At 37.4% G+C, this 17,214-nt stretch overlaps 1 protein-coding gene across 3 annotated transcripts in view; it reads left to right on the top strand.

The window, feature by feature from the left end:
* ENKUR (enkurin, TRPC channel interacting protein) overlaps positions 1 to 17,214 on the top strand; it is a 31,080-nt gene that overhangs the window by 896 nt on the left and 12,970 nt on the right. For all 3 annotated transcript variants that reach the window (XM_057544404.1, XM_007189894.2, XM_007189892.3), the window contains exons 2-3: positions 7,725 to 7,870; positions 13,211 to 13,434. In XM_057544404.1, coding sequence (XP_057400387.1) covers positions 7,783 to 7,870; positions 13,211 to 13,434 — 312 coding nt within the window. In that variant the 5' untranslated portion in view covers positions 7,725 to 7,782. The remainder of the gene's footprint in view (positions 1 to 7,724; positions 7,871 to 13,210; positions 13,435 to 17,214) is intronic.

A 17,214-nucleotide genomic window follows, 5' to 3' on the forward strand; every position in this document is an offset into this window, starting at 1 on the left:
GGGAATTATTGTTCCATTTCAGGATTAAATAAGCGTCATATCACTTTCAAAACGAGATAACATGTATTTTTGTCTCAATGAAGTAGCCTTGGATGACAACTTCTTAAAGAAGAGTTTGCAAAATATAAGTATTTAGCATCTCACAATTCACAGAGAGGGCGGCCTGGTGCTGTGAGAGGGCCGTTTTTTTATGTTAGCCTCCTTTTAATACGTGTGTGAGTGTTTGTAATTTAATTGTTCGTGTATGATGTGGCATACACCATAGCCTGAAATTTCTTATTGTTGAAAAGAGGAAATCACAATTTTATTATCCTGTGTTAGGACGCTTGAAACTTGGTTTCAGGAGTTCATTGTTTTGTTTCTGACTACACTGCTGCTCCCTCTATAAAGGGATAATACTTACTTTTTTTCCCCAAGAGTATTGTCAAATATAAATTCCTGTTTGTTTCTGAGCCTAAGTTTTTTGATTGGTGAAACAAAATAAATGGATGAGATCGTTTCTAAGGTCTTTTTTTTTTGTTAACTAAGTTGTCATTTTCTTTCTTTTTTTAAAAATAAATTTATTTATTATTTTTGGCTGCATTGGGTCTTCATTACTGCATGCGGGGTTTCTCTAGTTGCGGCTAGCGGGGGCTACTCTTTGTTGCCGTGTGCGGGCTTCTCACTGCGGTAGCTTCTCTTGTTGTGGAGCACAGGCTCTAGGCACGTGGGCTTCAGTAGTTGTAGCACACGGGCTTCAGTAGTTGTGGCTCATGGGCTCTAGAGCGCAGACTCAGTAGTGGTGGCGCACGGGCTTAGTTGCTCCACGGCATGTGGAATCTTCCTGGACCAGGGCTCGAACCCGTGTCCCCTGCATTGGCAGGTGGGTTCTTAACCACTGTGCCACCAGGGAAGTCCCTCTAAGGTCTTTTCTTGATCTGATAGTTGATGGAAGGAAGAGTGGATTGATAGAGACCCAAAAATACGTAACTGAGTTAAGATTTTCATGTAGGTGTTAGGAGCCCCTTTAATTCCCCAAATTTCGAAAAGGTAACCACACAGTAAACATCCCAGTTAGTCTCCTGGGACTTAGCGCTTACTTAAATCTATGGGGAGAAAAGAAGGTAACTGATAGAGAAAATCTCATTCCTCCTAGGATTTTTGCAGCTTTTACCTTTCTCTTTTTCCTGATCCAATCAAAACCGCATTGCAAGAGCACTGGGCTAAAAAAAAAAACAAAAAAAAAAAAAAACAGGCTCTGCAGCTAATTGGTTTTGTGATCATGAATACATTTTCATTTGTTTTCTGATCTGTAAAACAAACTAAATGAACTAGATAATCTTTAAGGTCTTTCACATCTAATTATCAATTATCTTTACTAGTAATTACTTGGGGTGCATAACATCTTCAACAAAAGGGCAGATCCTTCCATTTTTAAGCCTGAGTATCTGTTTTTAACCAAACCAGTACCTATTTTGTTTTTCATTAGCGTCTCAAAATCTGGTAGAAATTAGAAATAGGAATTCAAAGTATGATATGGTACAGTTGCAGAGTTTATGAGAAGTGTTCAAATTAACTATTGCTGAATGGACTTTTGGTCAAAAATTCCTGTATATTGTACAAGATAAAGCTTCTTTGTATAACTCACTGGCAGATTATATTTTCCATAGAATACTGTATTTGAAAGTTAAGATAGTTTATTAAATAGGTGTTTTGTTTTTTGGTAAATTTAAAAGCTTTACTGCATCTAGGTGACTTTTTCAAGAAATTTTATAGGAAAAATCTTTATTCATTTGGCAAGCACTTACTGAACTCCTATTAGTGTATAACATTGCCCTTGGGCAATGTTGGAGTGACAGCACAAACTCCTTGGTTTACTCTGAAGGAGTAAGGAGAAAAAACTAACCTACGGTGAAAGGAGTAGAAAGCATCCAAATGTGATGGCAAAGAACTCATTGCATTAGGGTGAAGTTAGCCTACACTGTCAGCACAACCATGAGTTTTTAATTTGACAAGATGTCATGCATGCAAAACACTAATTTATAAAAAACAGAGCATAATAAAACATTTAACCAATTCTTTCTCACCACAATAACACAAACTTGCCCTTACCCAATCCCCTTACTGCAGTACAAATTCATGCTAAGAAAGAAATATATTAAGCTGCGAGCCTTGTTTGCATCACTGAGTTATAAACCCAGCTTCAATAAAGCTCACTGCAGCTCTTTGCAAGACTGGCAAGATGATCATCCAGCTTTCACAAAGAGGTGGATTCCTTGGGGAAACCAACAATTGACAGCACTGTGATCTCCCTTACCTCAGATGTTACAGGCTCCTTGGGGAACTGAAAGATAAACATTAAAATGTTGGTTAACAATAAAACCATATATTATTGAAAACCCTAATGAGAGATGCAGATGCTAAATGAGAATTTAGAAAATGGATATATGTAATCAAAGTGGGATGAAGGGCACCCTCTTCCAGTTGAACAATGAGCTATGAGCAGTCTAGGTCCCAAAATTCTGCACAATTGACTAGTGCTGCAATAATATTGGCCTGACATTTAAAACAAAACAAACAAAAAACAGTAGTTAACCAGATGTTCATCTAACCCATTAGGATAAAAAAAATCTCAAACTGTACCAACTCTTGGTCTGTATTTCTCTGTGTGCTTTTTAAGATAAACTACTCTAGAACTGTGTATCTACAGATTTAATATGACTATGTGGTGACTATTGGCAAGAAAATAAGTGCAAGAAGATATATTGAAGATAACTTTAGTTTTAGAATAATTAATCTATAGCCCACATCTGATAAAAAGTAGAAAGTAAGGCCTGTTGTCTAATAAAGTCACCCTCTGGATCTTTATAATAAAACCACACTATCCAGAAAATGGAATAAAATGCAACTATTGAAAAGAAAGTATAATGGAAGCAAGCTAAGTGTCCATCAATAAATGGATGGATAAAGAAGGTGTGGTATATATATACAATGGAATACTACTCTGCCATAAAAAGAAGAATGAAATTTTGCCATTTGCAGCAACATGCATGGACTTGGAGGGCATTATACTAAGTGTAATAAGTCTGACAGAGAAGGACAAATACTGTATGATATCACTTATATGTGGAGTCTAAAAAATATAACAAATTAGTGGATAAAACAAAAAAGAAGCAGACTCACAGAAATAGAGAACAAACTAGTGGTTACCAGTGGGGAGAGGGAAGGGGGGAAGGGTAATATAGGGGGTGGGGGAAAAAAGGATTATTATGGGATTATATGAAATGATGTGGGTGAAACTTTTGAAAATTGTAAAGTGCTATAGAATTCAAAGACTCTTTCATGCAATAAAAAAAGAAAAGAAAGTAAGCTTTATGTGTACTAATATGGAAAGTTATCACATTTTATTAAGTTTTTTAAAAAATAAATTTATTTTATTTATTTATTTTTGGCTGTGTTGGGTCTTCGTTGCTGTGCACGGGCTTTCTCTAGTTGTAGTGGGCAGGGACTACTCTTCGTTGTGGTGCGCGGGCTTCTCATTGCTGTGGCTTCTCTTGTTGCTGAGCACAGGCTCTAGGCGCGCGGGCTTCAGTAGTTGTGGCACGTGGGCTCAGTAGTTGTGGCTCGCAGGCTCTAGAGCACAGGCTTAGTAGTTGTGGCACACGGGCTTAGTTGCTCCGTGGCATGTGGGATCTTCCCAGACCAGGGCTTGAATGCGTGTCCCCTGCATTGGCAGGCGGATTTTTAACCACTGCGCCACCAGGGAAGCCCCTATATTAAGTTTTAAAAATCAAGTTACAATTCATACATAAATAGAGATATAGAAAACATAATTTTTTCTGGAAAATGAATTGAGGAGATGGAGGGAACCTAGATCTTTATTCCTTCTTGTTGTTGTTGAGCTATAATTGACATATACCATTACATTAGTTTCATCATTTTAAAAAAATTTTGTAATTTGGAAAAATTACAAAATTATTATTCATATAGAATAGAATATCTTGTTTTCTATAACGGATGGTGAGCTTTCAACTCACACAAAATAGTGTAATGAATCACAAGATTGCAAATTTTAAAAAGGTGAGAGTATATGCACTCCTTTTTACTCCAGAGGAAGTTATTTTATTAAGGGATCATATCTGCCAATTCCAACTTCCATGGGAATTTTAAGGCACAGATTTGGATTGAACATTATTTCCTGATGGTATCTAGTGAGCTCATTCAGTTTGGACCATAATTAATTCCCAGCCATTTAGTTCATGATTGAGGAAAGGCTTCTAAAAGCAAGAAACAATTTAATGTTTCTTCACACAAACTTACCTTATATTTGAGAATACAAATTATTAAAAGTGGTGTAGCTGAACTTCTGCTTCCAATCAAGAGTGGAATTTACCCTCTCACCTTAAACAACTAAAACACCAGAAAAATATATGTAAAACAATGGTTTTTCAGGCACTGGACAATAGGCAACACAGAGCACTCACCCCTAAGAGAAGGGAAACAAGCCCTACAATTGTCCCAACATACTCTCTGGAGAGAATCTCCAGACAAAAGTCCAGGAAAGAGAAATTAAAACAAAATCCAGCAGTTTCCCTGAGTTAAAGAAACAGAGTTCAGAGTTTGAGGTGGTCAAGGCATGTAGAGTTCACAGCACAAGAGTACCAGAGAGGAAAGAACTACATATATAGAGAACTATAGAAGTATGCAGGAGAATTTCCCTGAAGTCTTTGGTTGACAGTACTTTTGTATGTTGAAACTACCAAGGCCAGGGAAATAACCAACAGAAGGCAGCAGAGCCAGATAAAGTTTATATTCCCACCAACCAGAGTGGAAACTCCTCCTAAGATGCAAGGGGTTGAGTAGTGCCCTCAGAAATATATTGCCTCAGTAGTAGGGCCAAATCAGAAATAGACTAAAAGCTCCTGGACCCAGAAGTACAATGTATAACCAAGAGAAAAATCAGTCAATACAAACAGACAAAGAAATGACATCAATGAGAGAATTAGTAGACAAGGAGATTAAAACCACTATTTTAAATATTCTCCATGTGTTCAAAAAGGCAGAGGAAAACATGAGCAAGATATGGAGAGAAATAGAAGGGTAAATAAAACCCCAAATCTAACTTGAAGACATAAGTAATACCATGTCTAAATCGAAAATTGTATACTTAATGGGAATAACAGCAGCTAAGACACTGAAGAAGAAAATATTGTTGAATTTGAAGACATAGTTATACTAGAACAATACAAAATGAAAATGAGAGGAAAAAAAACTGAAAAGGAAAACAGAATCAGTGAGCTATGGACAACATCAAGCAACCTAACACAAGTGTAATTAGAGTCCCAGAAGGAGAGTAGAGAGATACAGAATAAGTATTTGAATAATGGTTGAAATTTTGACAAAATTAATGAAATCTCTAAATCCACAAATCCAAGAATCATAATGAACCCCAAGCAGGAAAAGGAGAAGGAGGAGGAGCAAGAGGAGGGGGAGGAAACCATACCAAGGGCCATTAACATAAAATTTCTTAAAACCAGTAATAAAGAGAAAAATCCTAAAAACAGCCAAGGAAAAAAGAAACATTACATACAGAGGAAGAAAGAAGGTCAGCAAATATCAGAAACAGTGGAAGCCAGAAGTTTAAAAGTCCATAATGCATAAAAAAAGGGTATGAGTTGGAAATTTGGATTTACACAATGAAATAAAGAACACATAAAATGGTAAATATATGGGTAAATATTAAAGTTTCTTCTTTGTAAATTTCCTTCTGAATTTCTTTTTAATTTCTTTGGCTTTTTAAAGGGAAGGTAATCACAATGAATTACAGGTTTTATAACACACATAGAACATTAGGATAAAGGTGGGGGGGTAAATGCAAGTATTCTTTTGTAAGGTTCTTTTTTTTTTTAAACTCATTTGCGTTTTTTTTGTCGTTGTTGTTTTTAAAATTTATTTTATTTATTTTTGGCTGTGTTGGGTCTTCGTTTCTGTGCGAGGGCTTTCTCCAGTTGCGGCAAGTGGGGGCCACTTTTCATCGCGGTGCACGGGCCTCTCACTATCGTGGCCTCTCTTGTTGCGGAGCACAGGCTCCAGACGCGCAGGCTTAGTAGTTGTGGCTCACAGGCCTAGTTGCTCCGCGGCATGTGGGATCTTCCCAGACCAGGGCTTGAACCTGTGTCCCCTGCATTAGCAGGCAGATTCTCAACCACTATGCCACCAGGGAAGCCCTTGTAAAGTTCTTATGTCCTATGTGAAGTGACATAATAATACTTGAAGGTAGGCTGTGATCAGTTAAACATGTATATTGTAAACCTTAGAACTTCCACAAAATAAAACAAAAACAAAAAATAAGGCAGAATAAAATAAGGAAGAACCAGCAATGGGGTATGTAGAAAAGAAATAGCAAGATGGAAAATTTAAACACAAACATATTTTAAAAATCACATTAAATGTGAATGGTCTAAATACAACAAAGAAATGAAACCCTTTGAAAGGATAAAAATTCTGTGCTTTCCTTAAGAAAATCCCCTTAAAAATAAAGACACAAGTAAGTAAAAAGTCAAAGAATGGAAAAATACTGTTACCATAAATCAAAGGAATGTGGACTGGTTATATTAATATCAGACAGAGTAGATTTTTAGAGTACAGAATTTTAAAGGGGATATAGAGTATTATTTCATAATATTGAAGTGATTAGTATTTCAAGAAGGTATTCTAAATGCTATGCACCTACTAATAGTGCTTCAAAATACATGAAGCAAAACCCGGTAGAACTAAAAGAAGAAATAGACAAATCCACAATTATAGTCAGAGATTTCAACATCTCTCTTTCAATGATTATTAGAACACTTGAAAATACTTCTAACCAGTTTGACCTAATTGTCAATGATAGAACACTACAGCCAACAGCAGCAGTGTGCACTTTCTTTTCCAGTGTATGTAGAACATTTACCAAGATAGACTATGCTTTGTGCCATAAAACAAGTGTCAGAAAATCTTAAAGGATTGAAATTTTACAATTATATTCTTTAACCACAATAGAAATTAATTAGAAATCAAAGAGGTATCTAGAAAATCCCCAAATATTTGGAGATTAAGCAAAACACATCTAAACAAACTCCTAAGCCAAAGAAGATATCAGAAGGGAATTAAAAAGGTATTTTTTAATTTTATAGCTTCTGTTAGATAAGTATAAAGGTTTAAAGTCAAATATCTAAACTTGTACCTTAAGAAACTAAAAAAAAAAAAAAAAAAAAATTGAAAAAGAAAAGCAAATTAAACTCCAAATAAGGAGAAATAGTAAAGATCAGTGCAGAAATCATTGAAATGGAAAACATGTGAACATTAAAGAAAATCAATGAAAAGCTGGTTTTTTAAGAAATCAATAAAATTAATAAGCCCTTAGCTAGACTTATCAGCAAAAAAAAAAAAAAAAAAAAAAGAAGACATAAATTACCAATATCAGGAATGGGAGAGGTGACATCACTATAGATGCTACACATATTCAAAGCATAATAAGGAACTACTATGACCATCTTTATCCTGGCACGTTTTTCTTAGGGCAAAGGTTCCATCTAGATTGCCTAAGCCTGATGGACAGGGCTCAGATAATTCAGATAATTATGCTTTATGGCTATCTCCAAATGAATATAGATATATATAAATTAGAAATGTATATCTTTTTTTAAACTTTAAATAACTTTTACTAGAAATATAAATGCTACAACTTTTTTTTTTAATTTTAGGTATGTATCAGTTTTTAAGGCAGCTGTAAAAGATGACAAGCAAAAATTTAAAACTGCAATGAAAACTATGGGACCAGCAAAACTTGAAGTACCTTCTCCAAAGGATTTCCTGAAGAAACATTCAAAGGAAAAAACTCTACCGCCCAGTAGGTTTTATCACTCTTTTTAATATTAAAAGTATTAGCAGATAATTTAAAATTATTTTGTCTGTGAGTATTAAATGTTTACAGTGATAGCAACTTTACCTCATATTAACAGAATTTGAGAGACTAGGAGAAAGCAGAAGTCAAGAACATACTGGATGCACCCCAGTGTTCATAGCAGCGTTATTTACAGTTGCCAAGACATGGAAGCAACCTAAGTGCCCATCAGCAGATTAATAGATAAAGATGTGGTATATGTATACAATGGAATACTACTCAACCATAACGAAGAATGAATTATTGCCATTTGCAGCAACGTGGGTGGACTTGGAGGGTATTATGCTAAGTGAAAGAAGTCAGACAGGGAAATGTATGACATCGTGTATGTGTGGAATCTAAAAAATACAACAAACTTGTGAATATAACAGAAAAGAAGCAGACTCACAGATAGAACAAACCAGTGGTTATCAGTTGTGAGAGGGAAGAGGGAGGGAGCAAAACAGAAGTAGGGGGTTAAGAGGTACAATATTATGTATAAAATAAGATACAAGGATATAGTGTACAACATAGGGGATATAGCCAATATTTTATAATAACTGTAAATGGAGTATAACCTTTAAAATCACTATATTGTACACCTGTAACTTATATAATATCAATATTATACATCAACTATACTTACGTGAAAAAATATTTTAAATAAATGTTCTCAAAAAGACCCACAATGTAGAAAAAGAGAGTGGAGAATGCCAAGTTGCCCCCCAAATAGACTTTCCTTTGATGGTGCAAGGATCTTGAACTACATCTTGGACTATCTGGTAAAACCCCACCTCCAGCACCACATGCCCCACCATCTTCATAACTAGTTATATGACTTCAATAACAAGGATCATAAGAAGAGGTCTAAACCTCAGTGGGCAAGATAGCTCAGCATCTAAACCCTGTCTAGTCTTTTCTCCAAGAGATGAAAACTACAACCGTTATTATCAGTTGTCGAAGCAACTGTCAGGCTCACTTGAGCCTTGAGTATGGGCTTTAACTCTCTCCGATCTCTAAGACCATTAGGACACTGAAAGAGTTAGATGTAATGGAGGAGCCTTCATGAATGAGAGCCAGTTTCTTGGGCATGCTACCTGTACAGTCACAAAGGGCCCCGTGCTTCAAGGATCCCACACTTGGTTTAATGCTCTGCTTTTGCCATCTTGAAATGCCTACTAATTTTTTACCAAGGAGCCCCACATTTTCATTTTGTACTGGGCCTCACAAATTATGTAGTCAATTGTGGTCATAGAGAATATGGATATCAGGGGAAAAGGCCATCAGGAAAGTGGAGAGTGGATGAAAAAGGAATTGTTATTGGTATTCATGGAAGCAACTTCTTCCCATCTTGGGTATGTCTTCCCTGATGTTTTCAGATAATAAAGAGAAGAGGGCAATGAGTCTATCTATTTTAAAAAGTTAGCCTCGGTGACTTCCCTGGTGGTGCAGTGGTTAAGAATCTGCCTGCCAATGCAGGGACACAGGTTTGAGCCCTGGTCGGGGAAGATCCCACATGCCACGGAGCAACTAAGCCCGTGCACCACAACTATTGAGCCTGCACTCTAGAGCCCGCGAGCCACAACTACTGAGCCCGCGTGCCACAGCTACTGAAGCCCACACGCCTAGAGCCCGTGCTCCGCAGCAAGAGAAGCCACCGCAATGAGAAGCCCGCACACCGCAATGAAGAGTAGCCCCCGCTCACCGCACCTAGAGAAAGCCCGTGCGCAACAACGAAGACCTGACGCAGCCCAAAAAAAGCCTCTTCCCATCTTCTGGCATCAAGGAAATAATGCAATATCTCAAGCCCAACTAGGGTGTGCCTTTTGACAAAAATGAAACTATTTCTCCCTATGGCAATATTATGTGTCCCACAATCCTCTCTCATAACCCTCATGCCGTGACAGAGGATGAGGACATTATTGGGAAAGGTGGAAGAAGCAAGTCTGAAAATACAACATTCATACTGAAATTCATGTCTCCAGAAGCCTCTCTTGTAGCTCCCTTAAGTGGAGTCTTGATATTTTGTGACCCACAAGCACTTGAGAACACTGGAAAGTCTTAAAATGGAATTTAATACTTTAAGTGCCTTAGAACCAATGATATTACTTGGGTCCTCACGAATCCTCTCCAATGTTAAGCATATTATATAACCTAACTATATAAATCCTAAGTTTCAAATAAGGAGAAAGGGAAGAAGTCTGTCTCTTCTCTTATAAACATTATAAGGCAAAACAAACACAAAATTTCATTGGCCTTAGGAATAAAGAAATTCAGGGCATTGCAAGAGCTTTAAAGGCCCCGTCCAGTGACACAAAGTTAAAGGTAATATAGGCCAAAGCTACTGCCAGTCTCTTGGTGAATATTCTGCCATTCTGAACACAATAATTTGCTAGACACACTGAAAAATACCTAACCGGTACAAGAAGATTTCTCTAAATTTAAGTAGTAGAACATCTGCATGACTACGAGACCGTGTTGATATTGCCGTTTTATTATAGCCTAAAAAGAAACCCAGTCATTTGGTTTTCAGACTTATTAACACTACCACCGAATAATTTGTAAAGAGACATCCTCGCCCCATTTTCCGAGCCACCCCACATTGCCAACCCCTACTCCTCGGATGAAAAAATATGATGTTTAGATATTGATAGATATAAGGGTAAGATGGGGTGAGCTTTAGGCTCTATCCAGTGCATAACCACAAACAACCAAGGTTTATAATATACTTACTCAACTAAGAATGAATTATCAGTCTTTCTAAACTGTTTCCTCATTTTCTGAGAATTCAGTTTTGCCTCTTAATTGCATTTCTAAAGCTATCGTTATGGGAGTCCTTTGCATGCGCTTTCAACTCATAATTAAATCTGGCTTCTAAATGTTTCCCATGTGAACATCTATAAGATGGACGCCTCTGGTTTTTTAGGCAAACTGATTATGCCAACCTTACTTGATATACCCAACCTGACTTGGGTATATCTGGTAGAAGGGAGCTATTTGGGTTGTAACAGGCTTATTCTCTGCTCCGGGCTTTGGAAGAACTCCCTAATTCAATTTCTGACAATGCTCACAACATCTCAGTAGTATGTTAAATAGGAAGAGGATAACCATTTTTGTAGGTCAAAAACAATAAACAATTTTACATATAGTTCAAGCAAATATATACAGTATAGTCTACATATTATATTTTATTTCTTCATCCCCCACTATAATGTAAACTCCATGAGAAAGGGGACTTTGTCTCTTCTGTTCACTCCTATATCCGCAGTTCCTAGAGCATTACCTGGGGACATACTAATTGCTCAACAAAAATATATTGCATGAATTAATGAATAAGTGAACATTCAAAACCTCCTTTATAATGTTTCCGGGGCGGGGGTGTAGAATTATCAGGGGTATATTGGTTTGCTAGGGCTGTTACCATAACAAGTACGGGGTAGCTTAAACAGAAATTTATTTTGTGACAATTCTGAGAGCTAGAGTCCAAAATCAGGGTGTTACTGGGAATTCCCTGGTGGTCCAGTGGGAATTCCCTGGTGGTCCCTGGGCTTCCACTGCAGGGGGTATGGGTTCGATCCCTGGTTGGGGAACTAAGATCCCACATGCCACGCGGAATGGCCAAAAAAAAAAAAAAAAACCAATAACAAAACAAAACAGACAAACAAAAAAACAAGATCAGGATGTTTCCAGGGTTCATTTCTTCTGAGACCTCTCTCCTTGACTTATAGATCACTGTCTTCTCCCTGTGTCTTCACATGGCTTCCTTCTGTGTGTGTTTGTGTCCAAATTTCCTCCTTTTACAAGGACATCAGTCATATTGGATTAGGGTTCACCCTAATGACCTCATTTTAACTTAAGTCCCTCTTTAAAAGCATGTCCAACTACAGTCCCATTCTGAGGTACTGGCATTTAGGGCTTCAATGTATGAATATGGTGGGGGGGACACAATTCAGCCTATAACAAGAGATTAATCCAGTTCATAAACTTTTAATAATAAGTATTTTTGTCTGATAATAAAAGTTATATAAAATGATTTAAAAGTTCAAACAGTACAGAAATGAATAAAGTCAAAGTCCATAGTAATTGTGATGGGGTTAAGATTTGAGTAAGGTGGGGTTTTTTGTTGTTTTTTTAAATTTATTTAATTTATTTATTTTTGGCTGCATTGGGTCTTCGTTGCTGCATGCGGGCTTTCTCTAGTTGCGGTGAGCGGGGCTACTCTTCATTGCGGTATGCAGGCTTCTCATTGCGGTGGCTTCTCTTGTTGTGGAGCATGGGCTCTAGGCACGCGGGCTTCAGTTGTTGTGGCGTGTGGGCTCAGTAGTTGTGGCTCGCAGGCTCTAGAGCGCAGGCTCAGTAGTTGTGGTGCACGGGCTTAGTTGCTCCGTGGCATGTGGGATCTTCCCAGACCAGGGCTGGAACCCGTGTCCCCTGCATTGGCAGGCAGATTCTTAACCACTGCGCCACCAGGGAAGCCTTTGAGTAAGGTTTTGTCAAGATAGTTGTTGCCTTCGGTTCTTGGAAATAAAGTGTAATTATTTTACATTTTAGCATTTTGACAAACCACTTTGATGTGGCTGTATCAAAATAGATAAGTTGGAATGGTCAAGTCAAAGAGACTGTAAAATTGGCCACTTTCATCTGCTGCTAATGAAGAGAATGTGGTAGAGAGAGAGAAGTCACTTTGGAGAGCAGTTATTTTAGGAGGTGAGCTGTAATCAGGGAGGAGTGAATAGGAAACCTCAGCAGTGTTGGTCATTTATCATTTCTTAAGCTGCATGTTAGGTACATTGCTATTACATGATTTTTATACCTTATAATAGTAATCGTTTTAGTGAAAAACATCCACAGATTCCTGGATACATCAGATACATCAAGTTTGATTTATTTACTTGGCGATTTTACAGTAACTTTCCTCTGAAGAGGCAATTATTCATAATATTGAAGGTACTCAGAAAAAAGTGTTAATGTTTCTTTGGACTTTTTTCAATGGGCATACTGAACATTTGTTATTGAAATCTTTATAAGAAAATATTTTTATAATAGCTAATAAAAATGTTTTAGCTAGCATATGATTTGGGGTGTTTATTTTCTTCCCTTAGATTTTTATATTGTTCTCCAACATATTAATTGATTATGTCACATTTAATTTTTTGCATTTATGATTGCTGATTTTTACCTTAAATATTTGAATATATTATTAATAAAACTCTAATATACTAGTGGTAAAATATCTGGATGCTATAAATAGTACTGAGTAGCCACATTTATCGTTCAATATTAACAAGGAGATGTTATGTTTAACAGAAAAGAAGTTTGAACGGAATGAGCCCAGAAAGCCTCCTGTGCCATTGAGGACGGACCATCCAGTCATGGGGATACAGAGTGAAAAAAATTTTATAAATACAAATGCAGCCGATGTCATTATGGGAGTGGCTAAAAAACCTAAACCAGTTTATGTTGACAAAAGAACTGGAGACAAGCATGACCTCGAAACTTCAGGACTAGTTCCAAAGTACATCAATAAAAAGGTAGCCTTGTGATATATTAATAAGACCTGATATTCAGATAATTTAAATATGGTATTCATAATGGTTGTCTGTATTATCACTAATAGTGCCCTCACTGACAAACTAATGGTTACCAGTGGGGAGAGGAAAAGGGGAAGGGGTTGGAAAGGGGTAGGGGATTAAGAGGTACAGATTACTATGGATAAAATAAATAAGATACAAGGGAAATATAGCTAACATTTTATAATAACTTTAAATGGAGTTTATATCTATAAAAATTTTGAACCACTACGTTGTACACCTAAAACTAATATAATATTGTAAATCAACTGTACTTCAGTTAAAAAAATAGTGTTCTCACTGGACAAATTATCTAGAATGCCACTTCTCACTCCTCTGAAGCCTGTGTTCGGTCCAAATCTAGTGTGATGAAATTACAGAGAATTTGGAATGAACAACAACATATAGTTCAGTAGAGGAAAACTGTAATTGTTTTTCGTAATTTCAATTATTAATATATTTAACATTTATAAGAAACATTCTCTAACAGGTACTCATTTTCGGTGAGGTGAAATTGTCACTAGAAGCACAGTTGTTACTATAAATCTAGAAGGAATAACCTTTCAGAAGATCCTAAGATTTAGTCATTAGTTTACATTATCTTGTTAACAGAATGAGAGAAATGAAGAGGAAAACAACTTTAGAACCATCCATCCTATCAGTGTACTGTAAATAATTCACAGTACTATTTCAGTTTGAATATACTCATTTGTGTTTGGTTTGGAGTAAAGCAGACCTTGAAAGTGCTGTACAATATTTAGTCTTTTCAGGACCTTCATTTCTATCTGAAAAGGTGCTTATCAGATAGGCATATAATTTCATTGTTGAAAATTATAGAAGCTTGGGTTTAGCAGTTTAAGTATAGAACTTTACAATTTAAAAAGCTTATGAAAAATACCTTATATAAGACCTATTTTACTTTGCATACTTATAGAGCATAAAAATGCTGGAAACACACATAGTATAATATGAGTACAAAATCCTAAAGAATAATAATGCATAATAATGACTTGTGGCAAAAAAGAAAGGAAGGAAAGAAGGAAGAAAAGAAGAGAAAAAGAGGAAATTGTAACATTGATGTAAGAGGGGCTTGTACTGAGGTCATCCAGTGATCTACCATGGTGAATCCAATGACTGTTCACCGTCAAAACAGGAACGTCAACGCTGTTGTCAGAGAACACTACTTATTCCCTGAGAAACCCTTGTCACTCAGCTGGCTGAGACACCTTTGGAAGACCTTAGTAGGAATCTAGGAGTTGGCAGCTCATGCTTACAAAGATTTCAAGTTTCTCTGGATACGTCTTCCTTCTATGGCCCCTGGAGGCTCCTCACGGTCCTTGTCCCATAGGGTGTGGAAAAGCAGAAATTTCATTCTCCTGGATCTTTTTTTTTTTTTTTTAATTTATTTTTGGCTGCTTTGGTTCTTTGTTGCTGTGCATGGCTTTCTCTAGTTGCGGCGAGCGGGGGCCACTCTCAGTTGCGGTGCACGGGCTTCTCATTGTTGCGGCCCCTCCGGTTGTGGAGCACGGGCTCCAGGGTGCACGGGCCCAGTAGCTGTGGCACGCAGGCTCCGCAGCTGTGGCTCACGGGCCCAGCCGCTCCACGGCATGTGGGATCCTCCCAGACCAGGGCTCGAACCCCTGTCCCCGGCATTGGCAGGCGGATTCCTAACCACTGCGCCATCAGGGAAGCCCCTCTCCTGACTTTTTAAAGCCATTTCCAATCCATCATTTCTCCACCATCATGTAAAAACCCTTCTCCTTTGATGGTCATGCCACAAACCGCCACACTGGCTGCCTTCCACCTAAGCTGTCCATTTCAATACATTTTCTGCCTTGAACAGGAAATTGAGAGTCTCCATCACAGAGACAGAAAAAAACAAGGTTAGTCTACCTGTGCTTGTCTATGAAGCCATGCAAATTCTCTGCTCCTAGTGTACTCTCGATGGCTAACCAGTCAGGGCTTACGAAGAACTAACTCAACTTACTTTCTACTTATCTGAGTTAAGCTTTAAAATCTATTATTGGTAAGTGAGATAGGAAGTCCTTTTAAAGGCAAGGCCATTTTTTAAAAGTGAATGAACCTCATGTTTTAGTTTCATATAAAGTATTACATGTCCATTTGTGCCATGAGAATAATTTGTGTAAGCAAACTGAAACATGGATGTATGCCTGAGTTACATAGCAATAATAGGAAGACAAGCATTTCAAATTCTAAATCTGCCACTTACTTAACTCTGTGATTTTTAACAAGTTACTAGATTTATCACAGCATGGTGAGGATTAAATGATATAAAATATATTAAGCACTTGACACAATACCTGGTACCTAATAGAAGTTCAGTAAAGAGTGGATATTATAATATATGCAATTATTAATATTAATAGTATACATTAGCCCTCAATGATCCAACACATGGGAATATTTCAGATCACTGCAGCTTTTACCCATTTGTGAGGTAGTTCTTTTTCCTAAACAGAGTATGCTAAACATAATTTAATCACTTGTGATGACACAATCATCATTATGAACCTCAGTGGTTGTACTAAGCTGAAATGAGGTGTTGCCCTCAGTGTTTCGTGAAATGGATTGAACTGGTTACCATGAAACTAATTTACCAGAATACTGAGCTCTTAGAGTCTATTTGTATAGTGCTTTGCAACTTTCCAGAACACGTTTGTAGCTAGGATTTCTATCCCTTGTTGTCAGGATTAGGTTAGGTTGTGCTGTGGTTAACAACCCCCAAATTTCAGTAACTAAAAGCAACTAAGACTTATTGCTTGCTCGTGTGACCTGTGCATTGAGGATTGTCGGGAGCTCTGCTTCTCGTCCTCATTCCAGGACCCAGGCAACCGAAAACATCACCCATCACCACACCAGAGAGAAACAGAACACGGCAAGTCAGCCATTAGTTCATGAGGCTTCTACCCAAAAAGGACATGACTTCCACTCACACGGGGAAATTCAGGTCACATGGCTGCATCTTACTTGAAGGGGAGTAGGAAAATATTGTCATACCAAGTGCCTAGAAGGAGAAGAACCAGAATATTTGTGAATAGTTTTAATGACTCATATCTCGCAACAGCTACTTCCTCAGAGAGGTCTTCCCTGACATCTTTTTTTATTTTTAATTTAATTTAATTTATTTTTTTATACATCAGGTTCTTATTAGTTATCCATTTTATACATATTAGTGTATACATGTCAATCCCAATCTCCCAATTCATCCCCCCACCACCACACCCCCGCCCTGCCACTTTCCCCCCTTGGTATCCATACGTTTGTTCTCTACATCTGCGTCTCTATTTCTGCCCTGCAAACTGGTTCATCTGTACCATTTTCCTAGGTTCCACCTATATGCGTTAATATACGATATCTGTTTTTCTCTTTCTGACTTATTTCACTCTGTATGACAGTCTCTAGATCCATCCACATCTCTACAAATGACCCAATATCGTTCCTTTTTATGGCTGAGTAATATTCCATTGCATATATGTACCACATCTTCTTTATCCATTCATCTGTCGATGGGCATTTAGGTTGCTTCCATGTCCTGGCTACTGTAAATAGTGCTGCAATGAACATTGGGGTGCATTGGTCCTTTTGAATTATGGTTTTCTCTGGGTATATGCCTAGTAGTGGGATTGCTGGGTCATATGGTAATTCTATTTTTAGTTTTTTAAAGAACCTCCATACTGTTCTCCATAGTGGCTGTATCAATTTACATTCCCACCAACAGTG

The sequence above is a fragment of the Balaenoptera acutorostrata genome, chromosome 3 (genome assembly GCF_949987535.1).
Source record: "Balaenoptera acutorostrata chromosome 3, mBalAcu1.1, whole genome shotgun sequence".
NCBI classification, from domain to species: domain Eukaryota; kingdom Metazoa; phylum Chordata; class Mammalia; order Artiodactyla; family Balaenopteridae; genus Balaenoptera; species Balaenoptera acutorostrata.